Consider the following 25,911-nt stretch of genomic DNA (forward strand, 5'->3'; position numbering starts at 1 on the left):
ATCCCAGATCATATGTACGTATATAAACGTACATATGTATGTATATGTATGTATGTATATATATATATATATATATATATATCTCAATGCCACATGTCAACCAAGCCATCTTTTATGTATTTAGACACCAATCACATATATGCTTTATGGAAGAATAATAATGACAAAAACTCATATTTACATAATACTTCAAGGTTTTACAAAGCATTTTCCCTCAGAACACTGTGAGAAAGGGAATGCAGATACTATCCCCTTTTTAGATTCAGATTGGTTAAAGGACTAGCTAGCCTATAGCCACATAGCTAATGAATGTTGGAGCTAAGATTCAGACTTAGAAGGCCATGTAGTATGGTGAAAAGAATTGTGGACCTAGCTAAAGTTCAGGGAATTCCAGGTTTAAATTCTGTCTCAGGAATTTGATAACTATATAAGTATGGGAAAATCAATCAATCTCTCAGAGTCACTTAATCTTATTCATCTATAAAATAAGGGTGATGATAATATTTTACCTACTATAAGGTTCAAATGATACAAGATACAGCAGTTATTGTTGATTACAATGTCAGTTATTATTGTTGTTATTTCCATATGACCTGTCTCCAAGTCCAACACTTTCTAATACACAGCCCTTCAGAGATGTTAATAATAATAATTCTCACTTTGAAGTGTAGTCCTCACAATGAACCTATGAGAAAGGCAGTACAAATTTTATATCCATTTTAGAGATGAGGAAATTGAGCCTTACTCAGAGATGTAGTGACTTGCCCAAGGTCACACAGATAATAAGTGACAACCTTGGGGATGATCTCAGGTCAAGATTTTTTCTTCTTCATATGCTGCCTCCAAACCCAGATATGTCCTGGGCATTCGACACCAGGTTTAAACATGATCATTCCTTAAATGGTACTGTTTATGGGTGACTCTAAGTGCTAACATAATTTGTCATAAAACAAGGACCACAAAGGGGAGAATTTTCTGAAATTAAAAGAATGTGTATTTATTTTTTTTAATTGATGCCTTTTGTTTTTCATAACATTTTAAAAAATTATGTCCCTTCCCTGTCCTTTCCCCAGTAAGCTTTTCCTTATAATAAAGGTCCAGGTGGAGATAGGTCTGAAAAACCAACCAATGCATCTACTTCATCTGTGTATGCAACATTTCTTACTCATCATCTAGCACCTCTGCACTGAGCAGACAAAGGTGTGGACATTTATTTTCTTAAAATCATATTCTGAAGCACGCCTTGCTGCCCTCTGTGTGTTGGCCCCTCAGCAGCTGCCTCCTTTATTTCCTCTCTTCCCACCTCTGATCTCAGGAACTGCTGTCACTCACCTCTCGTTGGAAGGCTGCCTGGTGAGACAGCTCTAGGAGAGCAAACAAGTATTTCCTCACTTTTATGTTCTCCACGGATTCTCTGAGGACCAATCCATAACAGTAAAAGAGAAATTTCTGGACATTCAGGGAGGGGAGAAAGACAAGAAAGAAGATTCTGTTAGCCAAGTTGTGGGACAATGAGCGACCCCATCGGGGTCCCACCCTCTATGAAGGGGAGGATGGCAAAAGGCTCAAAGTAGATCAAATTGGACAAAAGCACCAGCCCCTTCAATATCCCTTTATTCTATTTCCCTACATGCCCCATCCCATCCCCTATGTCTCATCCCCGTGGAGCCCATAGGAAAGCCAGGGAAACCAGATATTGGCAGAGGCAAGGAAAGACAACATTCTAGGCAAGGAGAACAACAGCCAGTGAAAAGGCAAGGAGTCAGGAGACAGGGAGTCCTATGGGAGTAACAGCAAGAAAGGCCAGTGTAGCAGAAGGGAATACAGTGTAGGAAGACTAGAAAGATGACAAGGGTCCAGGATGTGAAGGACTTTAAAAGCCAAATATAAGATGCTGTATCTGATTTTATATATCGATGGGGAGTGACTTGACTTCATTGAGTAGGAGGTAGGGGTGACATGGTCAGATCTGTGCTTTAGGAAGATCATTTTGGCAGCCAAGTGGAGGATGGGCTTGAGTGTGGAAACCCTTGAGGCTGGGAGACCAATCCCATGGCTCTTGCAGTAGTCCAAGTTTGAGGTGATAAAGATCTGTGCACTCTGGTGGTGGTAATGAGAGTGAAGAGAAAAGGCTTTACAAGAGATGTGAGGGGAGAAATGGCAAGACTTGACAATAGATGTGGGGTAAGTTTGCATGAGGAGTTGAGAATGACACCTAGGTTGTATCCTGAGTGGAAGGAAAATGTTGTCTTTGACAGAAATAGGGAAGTTAGGAAGAAAAGAAAATTGTTTTTACCTTTATCCCATTCTCATTTTTTCGAGTTGATAACACATTGCAGTGGGTCAGTTTATAGATGGTATAATTGCTTATTTTTTCATCTTTATCCTTATAAATTTGTGCTGTAGACATTTGATTTTGAAATAACTCAAGCATCAGAAACCAGCGGCTTACTGTCATTTTCTTTTTGTACATTTTTGGATTCTCACCTTGGCAGCACTTTCTGGTTCTCTTCTTAGCTCTCTACAGTATCTCTCACATACACAACCTTTTCTTTACTAAAATGGCCACCACCTGAATGAAGGTCATTATCGCTTCTTCCTCAGACTGCTACAGAGACCTCCTCATTGGTCTCCCTGCCTCATGTTTCTCTTCCCTCTGATCCATCATCCACATAGCTGTAAACATAATAGTCCTAAGTAGAGGTCTAAATATGAGCCTTCCTTGTCACTCCTCTTTCTTCATACTTGGACACTATGACTCAGCTGCCATCTTTCCCTGGAACTTCTTTCCTCATCCTGGAACATTCTTCTACCATGCCAGTTCCTTCCTCTCATTGATGAGTTCTTTCTGGGACCTCCCTTTTGGGGATAGGCACAGGCCTATTCATTTCTCTCCCAGGGCACTTCAACAAACAGAGGATTCTATACATCAGAGTATGTCGAGCCAGGCAGGGCAAGAAGACAGCAATCATTTATTAAATGTTTAATATATACCAGTCTCTGTGCTCAGGATATATGGTAAACATGAAGAAAAAATAAAGACAATTCCTGCCCTCAAGGAGGTTACATTCTAATGGGGGAAGACAGCACATAAAAGGGAGCTGAAAAGTTCAGAATGGGTGGGAGAGGGAGAGAGAGAAGATATCTGTGCAGAGGCATGGTTACAAAGTTGACAAAGTTGTCTCTCGGACAGCCTTCCTATAGGTACAAAAACATTCTTCTAAAGCACAAGTATGACTATGTCATTCCCCTGATCAAAACCCTTCCTTGACCCCTTATTATCTATAAGATAAACTATGAATTCTTTACCCTGGTCTCACCCTCCAGAGTTTGCCCTCAGCCAATACTTCCAGCTTTAGTTGACATTACTTTCTTTCATTCTCACTACTTTTTAGCTGAATAGTATTACTAGCTCCCAGTTTATGTCCTGCTCACTCTTGCCCCCTTACATTCACATGGGCCATTCTTTATGTCTGAAATACACTGCTTCCTCACCTCCTTGTTGATATGCTTCCTTTCTTTCAGAAAGCAATGCACATAGGGCCCGCTTTCATGAGGTTGTCAATGATTATGCCGGCTGAACCCCACTTAGCTTAATTTATCCATGTTGCTCTTTGGTCCCTGCCACATTTTACCTTGTGTCAAATTTATTCACATACATGTTGTATGTTGCCCTAATAGAAGGGAGAATGTACTGTTATTTCTAAAAATCTTCCCATCCCCAACCCCAAGCATGGTGCTTTGCACTTAATAAATATGTTCTTAATATTTATTTGTTGAATTGAATTGAGTTATAATAATCAATCACCAAACATTTCTGGAGCAACCATTTTGTGTCAAGCACTGTATAGAGTGGGGGGCGGGGGTGGAACAAGCACAAAATTAAGGCATTGCCAGACCCCAGAGGAGCTTATATTTTATCAAGTGAGACAACACATAAATAAGTACATGTAAAATATGTGCAAAACAAATACAAAATAGTGGTTTTGGGGGATGGCACTAGCAGCTAGGACACAAGATAAATCATCAGATAAAAGGTAACCTTTCAGCAAAAGTGTTTTTTTTCTTCCCCTTTAGCATTAGTGCTTTTTTGCTTCTCTTTTAGATTACCCTTTATGTCTGTGTATTTGTATTTTCATTCATTTATTTTCTCTTCTTTCTTTGGCAAGACTTGCCACTGTAGATTCAGATTTTTCTGCTCTGCTAATTATTTCTGCTCTGCGGGACAAAAATTTTGTTTTCACAATTTTTTATCTGTCTTTAAACCACATCCTGCTATGTTTCCATCCCCTTTTGGGAATCTACAGGATCCTCTGCCTCATCATATGTTGATTCATTTTTCTTTGTCTGGCAATATTTATTCATAGACATCTGGGAGTAATTGAACTGATCTGGAGGTTATATTCCCTTGTGTTATTAATATCTCTCCTGGTAGTTGATCCATTTGTGCTCAAGGTTTTAAATGAATTTGCTTGCTCCTGAGATATTTCTTTGGCAATTTTGGTTTCTTTCCCTTGCATCCCCCTATTACTCACTTTCTGACTCTTTCCCTTTCATTGTGGTTTCCCTGGAGGATGGACTTCAAAGCTGCCTCAGTCTTCTCCCATGCTGGGTAATTCATGCATCATTGGTTTGTCTCTGCCCCAAGTCCCCAAGTGACTTCTTAGGGGATAAAACTGATGCCTAATAGATGCTAGTCCTCTTTTCCTTAGGCTTAGTGGAGTGTTGCATACTCACAGTCCTGCCCTGGTTTTCTCGCTCAGTTTTTTAGATGAGCTCATTTGCACCACAGAGCATCATTGCACTGTAGGCCCACACAGATCAAGTTTCTGTCTTCTGACTTGGGGGCAGGGAGTAGGGTTAGGAGAGGGGAGGAATGTGAGCAAAATTAAGTTGTATTGCAAACCTACAAGCCTTTGTCTCAACTTGTTGAGTGCTGCCAGCCAGGGAACTAGCCTTCTCTGCTGTTAGATCATTGGGCTGTTACCTCCTTAGGGTTCTTGATGTTATAGCCTTGGAGACATCAAATATTGCATTATCGCTTGCACATAGTTCCTATTTTGGAGAGGTTTGGGAGGTTGTGAAGATGGAAGAAAGTGTCTAATTCTCCATCTTGTTTCATCACATGACCCAGAGTTGAACAGAGTATTGAAGGAAACAAAGGATTCTAAGAAGTGGAAGTAGAGGGCAGCTAGGTGGTGCAGTGGATAGAGTACCAGCCCTGGAATCAGGAGGACCTGAGTTCAAATCCAGCCTCAGACACATAACACTTACCAGCTGTGTGACTCTGGGCAAGTCACTTAACCCTAATTGCCTCACCAAAAGAAGAAGAAGAAGAAGAAGAAGAAGAAGAAGAAGAAGAAGAAGAAGAAGAAGAAGAAGAAGAAGAAATAGAAGTGACAGAGGAACACATTCCAGGCCTGGAAGACAAGCATTGCAAAGGTGCAGAGACAAAAGATGGAGTGTGGGGTATGAGGAACAGCAAGCTGGCCAGTAGGTCCAAGCCATAAGATGCAAGAAGGTAAGTAATATATAGTAAGACTGAAAATCCAGGTTAAGAAGGGTTTTAAAAGCCAAACAGCTTATCCTAGTGACAATAGGGAGCCATAAGTTTACTGAATAGAAGAGCTGCACAGTTGGATTTGTGTTTTAAGAATATCATTTTGTGGGGCAACTAGGTGGCACAGTGGATAGAGCACCAGCCCTGGAGTCAGGAGGACCTGAGTTCAAATCCAGCCTCAGACACATAACACTTACTAGATGTGTGACCCTGGGCAAGTTACTTAACCCCATTGCCTAGCCAATCATTTTGGCAGCTCCATGAAAGAAAAAGTGGGGATAGACCTGAGGCAGGGAAACTAATCAGGAGTCCATGTGAATACTCTAGATGAGAGATGAGAAGGACCTAAACTAGGATGGTCATTATGTGAGTAGAGAAAGGAGTCAGATGCAAGAGATATTGTGGAGGAAGAAGCTACATTTGGCAAGTGACTGGAAATGTGGAATGAGGGGCAGTGAGAAGTCCAGGGACATGCCAAGACGGAGCCTGTGTGACTGGAAGAACGGGGGTGCCCTTAACAAAAACAGGGAAGCTCAGAGGAGGGGTGGGTTTGGGGAGGATGAAAATTAGCTCAATTTTGGACACGCTGTGTTTGGGATGCCTACGGGACATCCAGTCTGAAATATCTACTATGCAATTGGAGATTAGCAACAGGAACTTAGGAGAGAAACTAAGGCTGAGTCTACAGATTTGGGAGTCTTCTGCCTAAACAGGAGCGAACGAAGTTGCTAATAGAGAGTGCGCAGAAAGAAAAGATAAAGATGGCCTAAGATAGAGCCTTGGGAAATACTCAGACAGGGAACATGCTGTGAAAGATAAGCCAACAAAGGACACTGACAAGCAGCCAGACAGGGTGAAGATCCAAGGGAAGTCAGTGCCATGATGGCCCAGAGAAGGAAGAAGCAAAGATATAGTTACAGAGAGACCTGGAAAGACTGGTAGAAACGGATGCAGAGTGAAATGAGCAGAACCAGAACAATTTGTACTGTACCATCAATATTGTAACAATGAATAATGCTGAAAGACTGACAGATTTTGCTCTCCCAAATAATCAACCATGATTCTAGAGGACTGATGGAGAGAACACGGTCTTCTTCATGACAGAGAGGATGGTCTAATATGTGGAATAAATGCATTTTTGGATGTGGCAAATGTGGACATTTGTTTTGCTTGGTAATGCTTAGATAATTCAAATTTTCCTTCTTCCTTCTTTCCTTTCTTTCTTTCTTTCTTTCTTTTTTTCTTTATTTCCCTCTCTCTCTCTTTCCTTCCTTCCTTTCTTTCTTTTCTTCTTTCTTGGAATGAGGAGAGGTGGAAGGCAGAAAAAAATAAATGTATGAAAAGGAGAGAAACAGCAAGAATGCTCAACAGTGCCAAATGCCACAGATGGTTTGAAAAGGATAAGGACTAAGAAACTTGAGATGGAGAACCTGCAGCTTTGAGGTAACACATGGCCCTCTGGGTCTTCAAGTGTGGCCCTTTGACTGAATCCAAATTTCACAGAACAAATCCTCTTAATAAAAACATTTGTTCTGTAAAACTTAGACTCAGTCTAAAGGCCATACCCAAGGACCTAGAGGTGGTCCACCCCTGGGTCAGACTCAGAAATGAAGAGGTCACTGGTAATTACTCAATTCTGCAGGGCTCTGGATACACATAGCGCTTTCCTCTCAACAATCCTGTGAGGTAGGAAGTATATGTATTATTATCCCCATTTTGAATCTGAGGAAACTGAGGCTCAGAGAAGTTAGTTTGACTTGCCCCAAATTGACAGCCAAAAAGTCACGAATTCAGACCTTCTGACTGTAAGATAATGTTGTCTCTCTTCCAATCTACGTGCTTCTGTTCACCTGAGTTTGCCCATCTAGGATGCCTTTCCTTCTCCCCTCTGTCTATCTAAATCCAACTAACCTTCATGGCCCCCAGTTTCACTTTCCCCAAGAAGCTTTCCTCGTCTACAACTGCCTTTGATGACCTTCTGCCTCTATCATTTCTATAGCACTTACAATCCATGCCATGGACTGCTTCATTATGTCCTACCTTTTATTGTTCTCTCCTTGTTTTTCTGTGTGTGTTTTGTCTCCCTAGATAAACTGGTAGTTTGCTCTCTGTGCTCTCTCCCTAAGCTCCTTTGCCTTCCAGTCCCTCCATTTCTTCACATACTGCCAGGGCCAGGCACACAGGAAACTCTCAACATTTGATGGTTGATTAGGCCTCCAGCCTTACCACTTACCTTGTCCAGGGAATTCATAGATTCTGTCATTGTGGAAATGAGATCCTGGAGATAAGTGTCAAGAACTCCTAACGAGATGAACTCAGATTCTACCTGCGGGCCAAGCACATGCCTAATAATAACGTTAACGACTAGGGTTTATGTAGCACTAGCACTCTACTGCACTTACAAAATGCTTTACATATGTTATCTCATTTGAACCTTACAACAACCCTGAGAGGGAGGTGCTGTTACAATCCCAGTTTTACACAGGAGGAAAAGAGGCTGAGAGAGGTTAACTGACTTGCCCAGGATCACACAACTGGTAAGTGTTTGAAATGGGATTTGAAGTCAAGGCGTCAAGACCAGTGATCGATGCACTCCTCCATCTACTGAGGTGCCCACTGACCAAGTACTATAGAGCCTTAGCCGATCACTAGGAGTCTCTGGGAGACTACGCAAAGTCAAGCTGCCTGTTTCAAGTTTCCTAATTCTCTACTAAACCACCTACTTTGTTTACTGCTTTGTTTAGCCATTTTCAGTTGTATCTGACTCTTCATGACTCCTTTTGGGGTTTTCTTGGCAAAGATACTCCAGCAGTTTGCCATTTCCTTCTCCAGATGATTTTACGGATGAGGAAAGTGAGGCAAACAGGGTTAAGTGACTTACTCAGGTTCACACAGCTAGTATGTGTCTGATGCTAGAACCCAGTTATCTTGACTCTGGGTTTCGTGCTGTATCCACTATACCACCTAGCTGCCCAACACATCACTGCAGTCCCCAAGAACTATAAGTATGAGACCTGAAAGGGATCTGGGAAAGATGCCATATAGCTATGGGAGAGGAAACTGAGGTCCAGAAAAGGGAAGTCACTTACTCCAAAGTTATAGACACGCCAGGACTAGGATTCTGACTCTAAATCTAACACTCTAGGCATGACTTGCTGTGCTACTTCTTAGCCTTAGCCTGAAAAACATTTGGCATTCTTGAGTTGGATGATAGTAGGAAACAGGCTGGAAGTTTATCAGTTCATGAAGGAGATACAAAGGAGGAAAAGCACATAAATGTTGTCATACCCTATACACTCAGCCTCATGATTGCTATTCAGTTCCAAGAGACAGTTAAGTGCCTGCTAGCCCACATAAACCATTATCTCCTTTATGCCTGCTATTTCAGGATGCAGTTCTTTTACCCTAATGCACTCCGAAAAATAGCTAACACACTAGATGGCAAGATCCTGAAAGATACTGATGGGCAAGAATCAGGCCGAATTTAATAAGGATGAATGTAAAGTCTTACATTTGGATCCAAAATATCAACTTCACAAATAGAAGACAAGAGAGGAATGTTTAGATGACAAAAACAAGCTAGGAGTTTTAGTGGGCTACAAGTTCAATATAAGTCAATAGTGTAATATGGCAACGAAAAGAATTAATGCAATCTTGACCTGAATTAAGAGGTGCATTGTTTATAGTGCACTCTGGAAGACCACATCTCAGAGGATAATAGACCTTTTGAGTTGGAGATATTTTCTAGTCCACCTATTCCTGAAAAAAAAATCTCATTAAAACACCTTCCTCTGGACACTCACCCATATTTCAAGCTCTTTCCCAAACCATGGTATACCAGATCCTGATACTCCAGATGTGCTATGAGTGGGGCAAAGAATAGCAGAACTCTCACCTCCTTATCCTAGGAATACTCTTATCCCTCAGGTCAAGATCACATTTGCTCTTTTGGATAGCATATCATACTTTTGGCTTATATAGTCATCAAAAACAAGAACAGGAATGAACAAAAAAACTTCAGTTTATTAACTGGCATCACAGAGGGAATAAATCTGTCCAACTTAGCGAGGCTGGTCCCCAAATGACAGTCACAAACTATGCTGCTAAACACAGACCCCTAGGTCTTTCCACCTTGACCTAACATAGCTTGTCTTTCACTTGGGATAGCCTTCAAAAACTCAGGGTCAACTCCATGCCACAATAAGACATTAGAGAAGGACTTTAGTTCAGGCTTAATGAGAGCATAGTTTAGGCAGAAGCTCCCAAAGTGGGCAATACTGCCCCCCTCGGGAGTTGCTGGAATGATCCAAGGGAGAGGTAGTAGCCTTGGGTGCAATTGTGGGGCATTGAATAAAAGTGAGGGGTTGGTGGAAACATAAGGAAAGAAGAGAAGAAAATTCTGAAAAAGCCATTTGTATATGTTTCATCTGTTGGGTAACAGAGTTAAAGTTGTAGTGATTACATTATTTTCCAAATAAGCACACAAAATGCAAATTATAACTAATCAGTGATCAAGTCCACAGACAGGTCTTAACAAACAAGTATTGGCAGTTGAGTGGGTCACACATTGTCAGGAAGTCCAGCATGCATTAGCAGGAATATATGCATGTAATGATTTGTTTACAATATGATAGTATACAGTTACATGATGCAATATTGCATCATCAAAATTTCAATGGAGGAAAAAACCATGAATTTACAATAAATTATTAAATTTAAGATGTCATTTAAAAAATATTTCTGTTTTTTGAAATGATGCAAATTTTTTAAAAAGTTAAAGGATTAAAGAAAGTAGATTTCCGGGGGACACTGAATATTTTTTTTTCCAAAAAGGGGGCAGTAAGCTAAATAAGTTTGGGAACCTCTGGTCTAGAGGGAAAAGCACTGTCTGTAGATCATTCTTGGCTCTGCCACTTAATTGCTGTGTGATCTTGGCCAAGTCCCTTTAAGTTCTCAACCCCAATTTCTTCATCTGTGAAATGTGAATGATAATATTGTACTAATTACAGCATAAGGTTTTATTGAAAAAATAATTTGTATATTTTAATGAGCTATATAAGTTGTTATTACCATCTATCAAATGAGACTAATAATATTTTATTTCCATGAAGGTAAGGGGTTAAATGAGATAGTCTTCAGAGGTCCTTTCCTCCTTGATTTTGTGAAATGACTGAAGATTATCCCTTTAAGGATTATGCACACAGTGACTTCACTTCATGAATATAGATAATTGAGCTCTTTTACCCTAAAATTGCTTTATTTTCTATTTATTTTCTATGCATCTCACTTATTTATTTATCATTTGTTTGTTTGTTTGCTTTCCATGTATCTTATTCTTCTTTACCTTTAAACACTCTGTTTGGCACCAAGAGAAGGAACACCTGCCTCACTTGTGGTTTTTGCATTCCTAATGCCTACCATTTGAGGAGGGGGTGTCTAGAACCATAATTCATTCATGAGGAAACTCCCTCGACCAATGCAAATTAGATACCTTCCTACAACATATAGTCTTAGAGAATGGCGTGAGGCGCTAAAAGTTTAAGGGATTTACTCAAGGTCACATAGCCAGTGTACATCAGAGGTGACACTTGAACCCAGGTCTTCTCGAGGAGGCCGAGGCTAAGACCAACTCTCTATCCACCCTCCCACCTTGTCTGTCATCTGGTACATAAAAGGAACTTCATAAATGCTTGTTAATTGATTGAGTTGACCTCTATAGATAGGATCAAGCACTGAGGCAGGAACAGCCACACAGTCAAATCATAGTTTTCAAATTGGAAAGTATCTTAGAAGTCATCTAGTTGTACAAGTGCGTCATTTTACGGATGATAAAATTGAGGCCCAGATAGGAGAAATGACTGACCCAAGATGACACAAGTAGTAAATAGGAAAGCTGGCATTCAAAGTCAACTCTTCTTCCTCTATACCATGCTCTGTCCTTCACTAGCCTCTTTGAGGGGAACCATTGAGTTGTCCTTCTGTTTAGCTACAGCTTGCATGTTTGCTGAATTTTTTTTATAGCAAGAATGTCAATATGGCTACAGATCAGTTCCTATGGTTATTATCAACTCGTTAGTCACTGGACAAAGATCACACATTCACTGCACTAACAATTAAGTTAATGTTGGTACAGTCTAAAAGCGGTGTGGTAGCCACTTGTGGTCCCATTTCCACCATTCTACCACAGTCATCATAGAAGTGGATAGAGAGTCATTTTGACTTCATGGTCACCAAGGCCAAAAAATTAAATGCTGTTCAGTCACGTCCAACTGTTTTTCACCCTGTGGACAATATCATGCCAGTACTATCCATGGGGTTTTCTTGGCAAGGATACTGGAATGGCTCACCAGTTCATTCTCCAGAGGCAAGCAGAGGTCAAGTGACTTGCCCAGGATCACACAGCTAGTAAGTTCCTGAGGCCAGATTTGGACTCAGGTCTTCCTGACTCCAGGGCCAACACTCTATCCACTGAGCCATCTAGCTGCCTCATAAAAGTGAATTACCTAGTTGTGTGATTCTGATGATGAGCTAGGCTGACCTTCAGAGAGCTGGCAGTCTGTCCCCTCACAGAGGTCTGCACCCTCTTCTCTTCTCCCACTATACTACTTCACTTGATGATCTCATAGGCTTCTAACTACCATCTCTAATGATGATTCTCAAATCTAACTTTCTACCCCAAAGTCTTTACTGACCTCTAATCTCCTATCTCCAACTGCCTTTCAGACATCAAGACTCAATATGCCCAAAACCAAAATCATTATCTTTCCCCCTTTGGGCAGGTAGATGCCATAGTAGATAGGCTTCCAGGGCTAGAGTCAAGAAGACTTGCCTTCAAATCCAGCCTCAAACACTTACTAGCTGTTTGACCCCGGGCAAATCACTTAATCCTGTTTGCCTCAGTTTCTTCATTTGTAAAATGAGCTAAAGAAGGAAATAGTAAACCATTTCAGAATTTTTTCCAAGAAAACCCCAAATGGAGTCAGGAAGAGTTGGACATGACTGAATAACAGCAAAACACTCTCCTATCTTTCCTATTTCCATAGAAGGGGACACTATCCTCTCAGAGCCTCAGGCTCACAACCCAGGAGTCACCCGAGATTCCTTACTCTCTCTCACCCCAACTGCTCCAATTCAATCTGTTGCCAAGGCCTGTAGATTTTACCTTTGCAACATCTCTTAAATAACCCTGTCCCCTTCTTTTCTCTGACGCTGCCACCTCTCTAATGCAGGCCCTCATCATCTCATGGCTAATCATTACAATAGCTGCTAGTGGGTCCGCCTGCTTCAGGTCTGTCTCCACTCCAATCCATCCTCCATTCAGCCACTGAAGGGATTTTCTTAAAACACAAGTCTGATCTCCCTCCTTTCCCCTTCCTGCCCTCACCCAATAAACTCCAGTGGCTTCCTGTTGCCTCCAGGATCAGATACAAAATCCCCCGTTTGATGTTCAAAGCCTTGCGTAACCTAGCACCCTCCCCCCTTTCCCATTTTCTTACACTTGATTCCCTGGCACACACAGTCTTCGCTCCCATGACACAGGTCTCCATCTCTCAGCTCCAGGCACTTTCTCTGGCTGTCCTCCAGGCCTAGAATGCTCTCCCTCTTCATCTCTGCCTCCTGGCTTCCTTGAAGTCTCAATTAAAAGCTCATCTTCTATAGGAAGCCTTTCCCAACTCTCCTTAATTCTAATGCCTTCTCTCGTTTAATTATTTTCTATTTGTCCCGTACATAGCTTGCTTACACATATTTCTCTGCTTGTTGTCTCCCTCCTTAGACTGTGAACTCCTTCAGGGTAGGAACTGGTTTGTTTCTTTGTTGTTGTTTGTTGTTTGTTTTTCTCTTTTTATATTTACATAGTAGATATTTAATAAATGTTTAATGACTGACTTGTTGTTTGTCCTTCATTTTCAAAGAGGACCAGTGACATCACAGGCCGATGTCGTGATTCCTGCATGAGTTGGATTTAAGTGAGGCAGAGCTGCACAAAGTCGTCAGCCCCCCTCTCTCTTTCAAAGTCATTGAAGTCCAAGGACAAGACAAACATCAGGACAACTAGCAATGTCCTGGGGTGCAATGGATGACCTTGGCAACCCTGATGTCTGACCAAGCTCTAAGTGCTCTTTCATGGCCATTGGAACAAATCATTCTCAGCTGTCATTCTGCTAGGGAAGTCTTCACATGTCTGGGGTAGACACCCCCCTAACCCACTGAAGAGTTTGGGGCCTATCAGTTACCCTCTAGTTGATTTAGCCTGCTGCTGTCTGCCGAGACGGTTCACCAGGATGGGGCCTCTGAGCATGCTGCAGCTTCTTAGAGCCACAGATGACAGTGGAGTGCCAAGTGGGCACCAAGGCGGATGAGCAGTCCTGAAAAAGGCCCAGCAGCCCTCACACCAGAGGTGTTAGTCTTCCTTGAACACCCTATATATGCCAACTGACTATCAAGGTCTACAATCTGTTGCTGGCATAGCCTTTAAGAATTCAGGGTCACTACCATACAATAACAATAATATCTGTCATTTAGAAAGTGCTTTAAGGACTATCATGGGCTTTATATATAATACTTCATTGGATCCTCACAAAAACTCTGTAGAGCAAGTAGTGCAAATGTTATTTTCAGTTTGCACATGAGGAAATTGAGGCTCAGAAAGGTTCAGTGACTTGCCCAGGATCATACCTTAAAAACGTAGCATTTGAACCCAGAACGCTGCCCAGAATGACCCTTCTATGAGAGCTAAAGAGGATGGGCTGATTGTGAGCTTACGGGAAGTATGCCGAAATGAAATAATGTCTTTTCTCAGTTGTCTCAGACCTAGTCATATCTTAATTCTCTTTAGGAGCTAAGGACAGTGGTACAGATAATTGAAAGGGGAAGAAAAGGATTGGATCATCTGAAATACTGAATTTGCATCCAAATCTTATGACCAGATTTCATGCTAGAAGGAACCTTACAGGTCATCTTGTCCAAACCCTTTCATTTTTTAGATTAGGAAACTGAGGTCCAGAGAGGGGAAAGGCCTTTCACAAGGTCACACAGCTACCAATGCCTGGAATTCAAGCTCCCTGTTCCTAATTACAGACAAGATTTAAAAGAATTCATAGGAGGCAGGCAGGACCTACACTCCTTTTTTCTTTCCTCTTTGGCCAGCTTTGCCCTAGAAATGTTCACTTTTCACAAAGGGTACTCAAAATATATTTTAAATAGTGCTGATTGAAGAAAGCCTGGGGAATTATGGAATTTTAAAAGAATTAGCTCTATGATGTATTCTTGACATGATGCTGCTCCATTGGGAAGGCAGCATGCCATTTGGGGGAAAAGCACTAGGCAAATATCATTAATTTGCTAAGAGATGTTGGGAAAGTGATTTAATCTTTCTGCGATTCAGTTTCCTCACCTGTAAAATAAGGGAATGTATTAGGTGCTCTCTAAGGTCCTTTCCAGTACAGAGACTATATAATCCAACTTCTTTGTTTAGTCAGACTAAGCTATTGACTGACTATGTGACCGAGAGCAAAGTCATTTACCTTCTCTGGGCCTTAAACTCTTAATGTGTGAAATGAGGGGACTGAACCAAGTGAATTCTAAAAGCCTTTCCAGCACTTACATTCTCTTCTTTCATCTGATCTTCTCCCAATATCAGTTGCCCCCGATGGGGGCTTCCCTGACCTGCCATTCCACCTCCGCCTCCACTCGGCAGCCTGTCAATATCACTTAGCAAACACTATTGTCAAGTGTTTTAAGGATTGCTGTGTCGAGAGACTGGGCCGGTTGTACTTGACTGTGAGCAGTGATGGAAGCAGCAGAGGCAGATTGTGATCCAATGTAATAATCTAAGTAAGCTATATCCAATGAAACAAGGCCTCAGGAGGACTATGGTTTTACAGGGAACCTCTCCCAGCCACCAGAGGTTTATCAGCAAGGCTTTCCCATCCAGGCTTGTTCCTCATAATTAGAGGATTTTAGACAGAAGTGGGATGAGTTCTTATTATGGATGTTATAAACCAGATTCATGCTTTGGGTAAAAATTAAACTAGTAGCTTCCTGAGCTCCCAGCAATCGCTGGCATTCTAGGATTCCAGGGGTAGCAAGGTGGTGCAGCAGTTAGAGTGCTGAATCTGGAGTTAGAAAGAACTGAATTCAAATCCCCCCTCAGATACTAGCTGCATGACCCCAGTTAAGTCATTTAACCTTTATCTGCTCAAGTTTCCTTATCTGCAAAATGGGGATAATAATAGCACTTACCTTCCAGAGTTGAGGATCAAATGAGATAATATTTATAAAGCATTTCTGCTAACCATAACTATTATCCTATAACTGAAAATGCAGAGAAAAGCTGTGACGTAGGCCAGGAACTTTTGGGAGGAGGGATAAGCCTGGGATTCATGAATATGCCAAGGAGGAAGGTTCAGGGAAGAGAGGTTAGGGTTGGGGGAAGGCAGCAAAGAGGTTAGTCAAACCAAGCCAAGACATCTTTTTCCTACCTCCAGATAATCCGTTATGTGATGCTGGATAGACTCCAACACCAAAGTCTTCTCAATACATGTCAATGATTGGATTTTAGACACGAGTAACTGCTCCCAGGAGGGCTGGGCACTGAACAGATTTTCAAAGGATGAATTGCTATCCATTTCTGAAGCAGAAAGACAATTATAATAACAATGATAATAGTTCATAGAAGTTAAAGCTGAAAGGGGCCTTTGTGGAATGCTTAATTCAATCCCTTCATTTTACAGAACTAAAAAAAAAAATTAAAGCCAGAGATATAACTTACCCCAAGTCACACAACTGACAAGTGCTGGATCCAGTATTCAAACCCTGTTCTTCTGACTCAAAATCCATTACATTTTCCCCACTATACCATTACTATCAATTCAACAATATTTATTAAGTACATCCTATGTTCAAGGGCTTCCACAAAATCCTACTCTGATGCCTCATCATGTTATGATGGCAATGACCCTAGGCTCTAAAAAGCTATTTTACTAGAACACCATGCGGGTTCTACCATGCTGGAAAAGCTTTGAATATAGCCCCAGTAATAAACCAAGTCACTCTCCAAGGACCAGCCTCGCTAACTATAGAAAAGACATATCACTAGTAGGTAGGTCACCTAATGATGAAACTTTTTGATCATGCCAGTTCATAAAACTATTTAAAATGTCTATTAAAAATGTCCCACAGTTGTATACAATTCCTTCATATTCTATAGTGATGGTGTCAGAGTGAAGGAAAAAGCAATAGAAAGTGATAAGAATCACACTGGTTTCAGTCTGTCAAAAAACTTCACTTTGACAGTTGGCACCTTGTCCAATGACAAATGGGTGGATATATCAATGGAGGGGTTGAATGCTATCAGTCTTGACACTCTTGCTGTAAATGAAACCAGAAGGAAAAAAGAAGTGGAAGCTAAATGGAAGGATGGTTCACAGTTGCTCCTTGGGGAGGTAAATAAAGGAGTTGGTGGGGTGGGTTATCATGCACTCAGAAACTAAAGAAATGTTATTTCCTGGGACACTTGGTAATGACATATCGCACTACTCATAATACCTATTTGCAAAAAACGCCATCATGAAAATAATTGCAGTTTATGCACCAGCACTTGTTCCTTAAGAAGAAAGGGTAGAGAAATTCTGCAAAGAACTTAAGACACTCCAAATCAAGTCAACATCATTGATACTTCATAACGTCAACGCAAAGTTGAGAAAAAGTGAGGATGAGAAGAAACGTACAGGAAAGTTGTCATTGTTGTTGTTGTTGATTTTCAAAGAAGACCAATGACTTCATGAGGTGATGTCTTGACTGGCATGTGAATTATATTTAAGTGAGGCAGAGCTGCATAGCATCATCAGCCTCACTTTCTCTTAGAGAGTCATCGAAGTCCAGTGGCAGAACGCAAGAAAGACAGCCAGCGATAGCTCCAAATGCAGTGGACGACCTTGGCATCTCCGATGCCTGACCGAGCTCTAAGCACTCCACTGAACCTGCTTCAGTAGCCTTCATGGCCATTGGAACAAATTGTTCTCATCCACCTATTCTGCTAGGGGAAATCTTCACATCTTGATGTAGACATCCCCCTAACTCACATATAGGTTTGAAACCCATCAGTTACCTCAACCTGGTTTGGTTCACCTGCTGAGATGGTTTTACTGTGGTGCGGCTGCTGTGCCTGGTACAGCTTCTTGGAGTCACAGGTCAGAATTGTGTGAAAGGTAGACACTAAAGATGGGTGAGCATCCCTAAAAAGGGGCTCAGCAAGTCCTCACAGTGGAAGGAAAGATGCTAAAGGGATGGGAAAAAATCTTGAACCTTATTAATGCTGAAAAAAGGTGACTGAAAGTGCATCAGTGTTTACAGACCTATATACCTTCATATATACATATATCATACACACACACACACACACACACACACACACGTGCATGGAAAAGAAATGAGCAGGTCTTCATAAATGAAATTCAACAATGTACCACATTATTTCTATCTTGCAATTAACTTGAAGCAATTAGTTGGTGCAGTAAATAGAGTATAGGACCTGGAGTCAGAAAGAACTCAGGTCATATCCAGCCTTAGCCAGTTAACTAATTGTGTGACCTTGGGCAAGTCACTTAAACTCTGTTTGGTTCAATTTTCTCATCTGTAAAATGGAGATAGTAATAGCACCTATTTCCCAAGCTTGTTGTGAGGATCAAATGAGATATTATTTGTAAAGTGCTTTGCAGACCTTAAAGAGCTATATAAATGCTAGCTAATATTGTTATTAGATCAGAGTCATTTCAGTATTGATTTGTACAAGACCTTTGCCTATGCTGGAGATAGAAAGATGCAAAACAACTTGGTCATTGCCCTTAAGGATTTTACAATTCATTTATTTGAAAAACATTGAGTAAAAGCTCATAGAGTGCAAAGCATTGTACTTAACACTAAGGGAATATATAGTTCAGGTGAGACATATGCCTTATAGTCTCTTGAGAAGGCAAAAGAAGTACGATGTATGTTAAGATACGATAAAGACAAAGGAACAATCCAAGCAAAGTGCTTAGGAATTTGAAGAGGGAGAGATCACTTTCAGCTGAGGTAATGCAGTGAGAAGATCAGTGGGTTTGGTATCAAATAAGAGCTCAAATCCTAGCTCTAACATATATTACCTGTGACCCTAGAAAAATCAACTAGCATTGATGGGCCTCAGTCTCAATAATAAGGAAACTGGACAAAGTGATCTCTGAAATCCATTCCAGTTCTCCATACTATGTCCTAAGATCCTAGACTTCATGGAGAAAGGGAAAACAATGATGATGATGATGATGATGATGATCTGTTGAATGTATGTAATAATATACATTTTTATGGATTTCTTTGGATCTGGGAATTTTAACAATCTGTCAATACAGACTGTAACACAGAGATGCCTTTTCATCCCATGTGATTTTTATGTATCCCTTCCCATGAACCTGACCTAACACACTGGAAGTTTCCCTCCGGATCCTTTAATATTTCTAGGTAACAGAGCAACAGTTGGGCCTTTCCTGAGAGAAGGTTTGGATGGGGGTAGGGGTGGATGAAGGTGGATGAAGAGGACTGTGGCAAAGGGAAAGGGAAAGGGATGCAGACAGAAAACATTTGACTCCGTCTTTTTGTCATGGACTGGTTTTGGTGACAGTCGAAGTGCTTAGCTGCCTATGAGAAGACAATGTGACACCCTTTCCCCAGAAAGCTCCCCCTTGCTTCCCATAGTACTATGGGAGGGTATCTCTTCTCTGATTTGCAAATTCACTCATGTGAAATGACTCTAGAAGCCTGCTGGGAAGAGCAGTAATAGTCTTATTTCATTTCTCTAGGATTCTATTATTTCATTGATACTGGTATCCTCTCTAATACGAACACTAAGTCTGTAATATGTAGATGGTCTTTGAGAGTCAGCACAATCAAAAACTTCATCCCCATAAGACCAAACTAGTGATGAACTTTCTGAACTTAAGCTGTTCCTGCATACAATCTGTCACTAGCTTAAAGAATCACTTGCATTTCTATACCACTTTGTGGTTCACATGAACATTATGAGTTAACTCATAACTCTATGAGAAAACCAATATCCAGAGAAGTAAGGGACTTTTCCAAGGTCATGTAGCTAGAAAGTGGCATGGGAAGGATGAGAATCCAAGTCTTCTGGCCATTAGTCTGGGACAGGTTTCTAACAAGGGAAATTTAACTTCAAATTATCCCTTGATAACTCTTAGACAAGAGTCAAATGATCACAGAAAATGACCAGGAAATACCACTAACCTAACATGGTCTTGACTTGAGGGAACCTACCAATTCCTAAGAGTCACCCTAATCTGCATAGGTATTGAAGATACCTATTAGAATAAAAATCTCCCTAGGAGAGAATTTCACAATAAAGCAGAATCAGCCAAGAAATTGCAAGCATGACGTCTTCAACAATATAGCCCTTCAAATATTTGAAGAGGTCAGCACACACCCACACACAGACATAACCACACTTCTTACCAATGTCCCCAATTTCTTTCTCCTGCTGTTTCTCCTGCTCCAGGTCCAAAGTGGGAGAGAGACGATTGGACCTCCAGAGATAGGACTTCCAGAGGTGGAACCTCTGTCGGAAATGAGATGGTTGTGGAACTTCACTAGCCGTTGTCAACATTGTTAGAAGTTTTCCTGTTGGTCTGCAGACAGAGGGCTGAGGAACGGCTAGTGCAATATTACATGACAGATAGCAGATCCAGAAATTATGCTTCTATCTGAATGAAAAGATCATCCACCATTTGCCATTTCCTTCTCTAGCCCATTTTACAGATAAGGAAACTAAAGCAAACAGGATTAAGTGACTTGTCCAAGGTCACACAGCCAGTATGAGTCTGAGGCTGGATTTGAACTCAGGTCCTCCTGACTACAAGGCTGGATCTCTATCCACTGCACCACCTAGCTACCCCTTCAATAATTATTTATTAAGTGTCTATTATAAGCCACACACTTCCAATCCCTACTTGCAAGGACTGCAAATCTGCACTGATAGGGACAAATTCCTAGGACATTCCACTAAAAACCTCTCACTAGAATCAAGGATTTATGATTTAGGTGTGTAAATATTTATCATTCAGCCTGACATAATCATAATAGTTCACATTTATATAAGGTTTTCAGGTTTATGCAGGACTTTTCCCAAAACAATCCTATCCTTATATTATTATCTCCATTTTACAGATGGGAAAAGCTGAAGTCCAGAGAGGTGAGACAATAGTCTATGGCCAAATAGTAACAGAGCTGGGTTGAAAGCCAGGACTTCTGACTCCAAGTCCAGAGGGGTTTTTTGGTTGTTCTGTTTTTGTTTTGTTTTGTTTAAATAGCATACTGCCTCTGCTCTCTCTTTACATGTCCACCAGCCCTGCTCTTCCCAGCTTCTCCCAGACCTCAACTCTCATTAGGACACACACTTTTTGTTTGTTCATTAAAAAAATAAGTATGAACACAGGCAAGGGACATATTAGGACTTCACAGAAACTCTCCCAGTATTCAGTAAAAGAACACTGAAAATTGAAGAGTTTGGGAGAAAGGGAATGGCTGTCAGAAGTATTTTGTTTCCAGATTAAATATCTGTGGATTTGTCCATTTTAGAAGATCCCTAAAATTTATTCCTCTCAGACAGGGAACCATCTTAGACTGTTCTCCAAATATTTTACACAAACTACGCTGTATGCTGCTTTAGGGAAGGAACTGTATTTTCTCTTTCCCATTTCAGCTGGATACATGGGTAGGCCCTAAATAAATAAACATTCCCTGTGCCTAGAATGTCCTTCCCACCTCATCCCTGCCTGCCGAAATCCAAGTTAGCCCAGTATAGCAAAAAGAATACTGAATCTGGAGTCCAGCAAGACCTGGGTTTGAATCTTGGCGCTGACTCACTATACAACTCTCAATACTTAACCCCTGTGAACCGGTTTCCTGGTTCATAAAATGGAGATAGTAAAACTTGAGCTAGTTACTTGAAAGCACCTTAGAATGCTAGGTGAATGTGAATAGTTAGTATTATTATTTTAAAACCCAGCATAAGAACCACCTCCCCCATCAAGCTTTCCCTGATTCTCTCAGTCAAAAGAAATGTCGTTATCTTCAGAGTTCCCATGATCCTTTGCACCTCTCTTATACACTGTCCCTTGGTATTACAGTTATGAGAGTCCATGTCTTATGCATTAAAGCAGTAAAAGGAAAAAGAGTTTGCCTTTCTCATCTTTCTATCCCTAGTGCCTGGCACAGGCCTTATACATAGTAGAAACTCAATAGGTGAGGCCTCCATGGAATTGAATGTAACTGAAGTGACAGGAATTTTTTTTAAAAATGAAAAATAAAGAGTGTCACTGGAGACCCTGGGACTTGGGGACACCAGGCTTTCAATCATTCAGGCTCTCTCGCACCCACTTAACAAAATTGCCTCTCTATCCAGGGGCAATATCTCACCAGTTTATAAAACTACTTTTGATTTTAAAAAGTACCAATGTAAAGGCCTGAAGAAAAATAAATACCTCAGACCAATAGCCTAAAGAAGGCTGACCAAAAGCCTTGAGGCAGGCAGGGAGGAATAATTTTCCCTACTTTGCTTCTAAGTTCCTAAAGAGCTGCTGAGAAACCTTAAGGAGAATTTAAATTGGGATTAGGGCCCCAGATAGGGGTCAGGGCCTAAATAAGGCCCGATTTTACCTCAGGCTCTGGTGAGAAAAAACAGGCCTGTTTGGATCCCTGCCTTCCCTCCTCATAGAAGGTGACATTCCCTTCAAAAATCCCCCACGTATCCACAAAACAAACAAAAATGACAGTATTTTCCCCTCCCCCACACAACACACACATTTTCTCCCCAAGTGAGCTCACATAGGCCTTTTTGTTTTCTGTGGTTTGAATGCCATGAGAAACTCTGGGAAAAAAATATGGAATTTAGGAAGAGAGGAGAGTTTAGAACATGAGAAGAATTTAACTACCTGAGAATTTAGACCCTGAGGAAAATTTCTGAGAATTTATTCTGAGGAGAATTTAGACTCTGAGGAAAATTTACCTTCTGAGGAGAATTTAGACAGAGGAGAATTTAGACTCTGAGGAAAATTTACCTTCTGAGGAGAGTTTAGACAGAGGAGAATTTAGACTCTGAGGAAAATTTACCTTCTGAGGAGAATTTAGACAGAGGAGAATTGGCCATCTGAGGAGAATTTAGACTCTGGGGAGAAATTTACATTCTGAAGAGAATTTAGACTCTGAGGAAAATTTACTCTGAGAATTTACCTACTGAGGAGAATTTAGACCGAAGAGAATTTACTGTCTGAGGAGAATTTGGACTCTGAGGATAATTTATTGAGAGGAGGATTTAGACCCTGAGGAGAATTTACTCTGAGAATTTATTCTCTGAGGAGACTTTAGACTGAGGAAAATTTACCATCTGAGGAGAATTTAGTCTCTGAGGAGAATTTGTTCTGAGAATTTAGATCCTTAGGAGAATTTATTCTGAGGAGAATTTTCCCTGAGATGAATTTAGACTCTGAAGAAAATTTATCCTGAGAATTTACCCTCTGAGGAGAATTTAGATCCTGAAGAGAATTTCCCAAAGGATATGGGCTTACATAGGCTTCTGGTTGAGGCCTTCCTCAGAAATACCTCATCTCCAAACCTAGGAAGACTTTCCCCTTGGGTCTCCACAGTTTCCTGAGGCTGAGAAGGGGACTTTCTCCCTGCCCACAGTGGGAGGCCCAGTTCCTAGACATGAGGGAAACCCTGCCCTTCTGGGCCCCCTCTGTCAAGGGGCAGGGGAGGCCAATATCTTGAAGGGACAAAATGTCTCTGAGGGAACTCTTTCCTAGAAGTTTTTGGCTGTGGGATAGGGGTCTTTCCATGGAGACCCCAGCCCATCCCCAGCACTCCTCTAGCTTTCTGAGTCAGGGTCCCGTGTAAGTTTGGAATCAGTCTGTGTGAGAGCCCTTGGTGCTCCCAGGCCTGTAGGATACCCCTCACCTACACAGAGGCAGACAGAGAGGACCAGCTGGCTGCTTCTCCTCATGCTATTGATGGGGAGACAAAGGCCCAAGGGGGCCAGGAACTGGTCACACCCACTTGCTCCTCAGACCAGTGGCCACAGTGTCACAGCCTGAATTTAGAGACTGACTTCACCTTAAGGAGGATTTGGGGGAAGCTTTTCCTGCCAGCCTTTCCCATCCTAACAAGGCATTTCCCCTTTTCTCTTGGCTCTTCTCAAAATAACCCTGTGAAACTAGGGGGGCTCACCTCACCCCTCCCTCTGAAATAAGCCAGGCCTTGGCCCAAGGCAATGAGAGAACACCGCAAGAGGCAGGCCTACACAGAAGGTTGTCTATGTGTGTGGGGGGTTGGGGGAAGCACAGGCAGGCAGGAGAAAGGTGTCTAGGTTCAAGGACATCCTCAAGGGCTTAACCCCGCCAGGATTACCCTCTAACCATAGAGTGAGATGCCATACTTTTTTTATGGAAATACTGAGGGACACTCAGCCCCAAAGTGCTCTGCAGCCCAGGTTCTTTTTAAATGCTCGAGTTCTCTCCAAACCACCTCTAGACCTTCAATGACATGCCACCCCTCTTCTGTCTCAACACACCAACAAAAGTATCTCATAGGCTATGCTGAGGCCCTTCACCCCAAAATACAGCTCTGCCACTTCAGGTCCCATATTCCCTGTGAAGTGCCAGTTCATCAAAATCTCACTCCCCCCATGGCCTTCTAATACTAGATTTCACAGAGAGGAGACACCTTCTGTTAACACATCGCTGGAAACACATTTCCTCTAAATCCCTCCCAAGGATGCAGGCTGAAAAAATTCACTTCCCAAGGGGAGGAGGAGGAGGAGCTGATCCCCTGTGGTCTCCATAGCAACTGAAGCTGGGATAGCCTTAGGCCACAGCATAGATTCATCCATCCATGCTTCCTATCCAACCCCAGGACACACCAGGAAGGATTTATCAGTGGTTGGTAAATGGGAGAGAGAGGTGTTGAGAGGTAAACAAGTCTTTTTCTTCCATCCTTACCAGGATGCCCCAGACTCTTGGACAGACAGCTTGTCCCTTTATCAATGTCACAAAGTGATGAAGCCCTTGCTCTAGGTAAGCAGTAACTCATATGGCATAGGGACATGAGAACCAAAGTCAAAAGGGACCTTAGAGATCCCTGAATCCAGTCCCCCTTTGGACAGATCGAGAAACTGAAGCTCAGAGAAGGAAGAGACTTTCTTGAGGTAATGCAAGGAGTTTGGGGCTTCCTGGTCTTTTAAGAATCCCCTGTTCCATGTTGTTGTTGTTGTTGTTGTTGTTGTTTTTCCCCACTATACCATACTGAGACATTATCAAATCAATTTAAAAATATGTGTTAAGCTCCTAAGTTGTACAAGGCATTGTGTAAGATGCTGGGGAGAGAGAAAGAAAGAAAAGGAGACAGAGGAAGAAAAGAAAGAAGATTCAGGGAAAGTAAGAAAGAAAGAGAGGATGGGAAGGAGGAAAGAGAGAGGGGGAAAGAGAGAGAGACAAGAAAAGAAAGAAAGAAAGAAAGAAAGAAAGAAAGAAAGAAAGAAAGAAAGAAAGAAAGAAAGAAAGGAAGAAGGAAGGAAGGAAGGAAGGAAGGAAGGAAGGAAGGAAGGAAGGAAGGAAGGAAGAGAGAAAGAAAGAGAGAAAGAAAGAAAGAGAGAGAGAGAGAGAAAGAAAGAAAGAAAGAAAGAAAAAAAGAAAGAAAGAAAGAAAGAAAGAAAAAAAAGAAAGAAAGAAAGAAAGAGAGAGAGAGAGAGAAAGAAGGAAAGGAAGGAAGGAAGAGAAAGAGAAAAGAAAGGAAGAAAGATGGGAAGATGAGAGGGAGGGAGGAAAGAAAGAAAGAATGGGAGGGAGAGAAGAAAGAAAGGAAAGAGAGAAGGAAAGGGGAGGAAAGGGAAAAAGGAAAAAAATGAAATGTTTTTTGCCCTCAAAAATCTTACATTCTGTATAAATTTAACTGCTTTGGTCTGAGAGAGTTGGAGAAGAAATGGGCTGGGGGCATTCTCAAATGAATCAAATGCCCCTAAATACCCTAGTAAAGTCATGAGACTGTACTATGGTCAAATGTTTTGGGAAGCCAGCCCCAGTGGAGTTTCCACCTGCCCTTGGTCTGGGTAATTTGCAAGCTGAGTCAACGTTGTACTTTCACTCTGATGCATTCTCCCCACATCCACGCCGCAAAGCATCATACATCAGCCCTGATCCAGAGCTCAGCTGCCTTCCCAAAGAGACTTTTGCAAATGGATATGCCAAGACTGCAAAGCCTAACAGTCACAGTACCTTTTCTGAGTCCCTGGCTGCAGATAAAGGGCTTAA

The 25,911-nt window shown here is 41.6% G+C and overlaps 1 protein-coding gene across 1 annotated transcript in view; it reads right to left on the minus strand.

Annotated features, from left to right (window-relative positions):
- LOC110214418 (maestro heat-like repeat family member 5) overlaps positions 1 to 20,316 on the minus strand; it is a 122,862-nt gene extending 102,546 nt beyond the window's left edge. The window contains exons 1-4 of the mRNA XM_078151957.1: positions 20,066 to 20,316; positions 16,042 to 16,190; positions 7,794 to 7,886; positions 1,333 to 1,449 (exon numbers count right to left, since the gene is read on the minus strand). Coding sequence (XP_078008083.1) covers positions 1,333 to 1,449; positions 7,794 to 7,886; positions 16,042 to 16,190; positions 20,066 to 20,216 — 510 coding nt within the window. The 5' untranslated portion in view covers positions 20,217 to 20,316. The remainder of the gene's footprint in view (positions 1 to 1,332; positions 1,450 to 7,793; positions 7,887 to 16,041; positions 16,191 to 20,065) is intronic.
- Positions 20,317 to 25,911: the final 5,595 nt, after the last annotated feature.

The sequence above is a fragment of the Phascolarctos cinereus genome, unplaced genomic scaffold (assembly GCF_003287225.1).
Source record: "Phascolarctos cinereus isolate Bilbo 61053 unplaced genomic scaffold, phaCin_HiC Scaffold_4;HRSCAF=312, whole genome shotgun sequence".
Classification (NCBI taxonomy): domain Eukaryota; kingdom Metazoa; phylum Chordata; class Mammalia; order Diprotodontia; family Phascolarctidae; genus Phascolarctos; species Phascolarctos cinereus.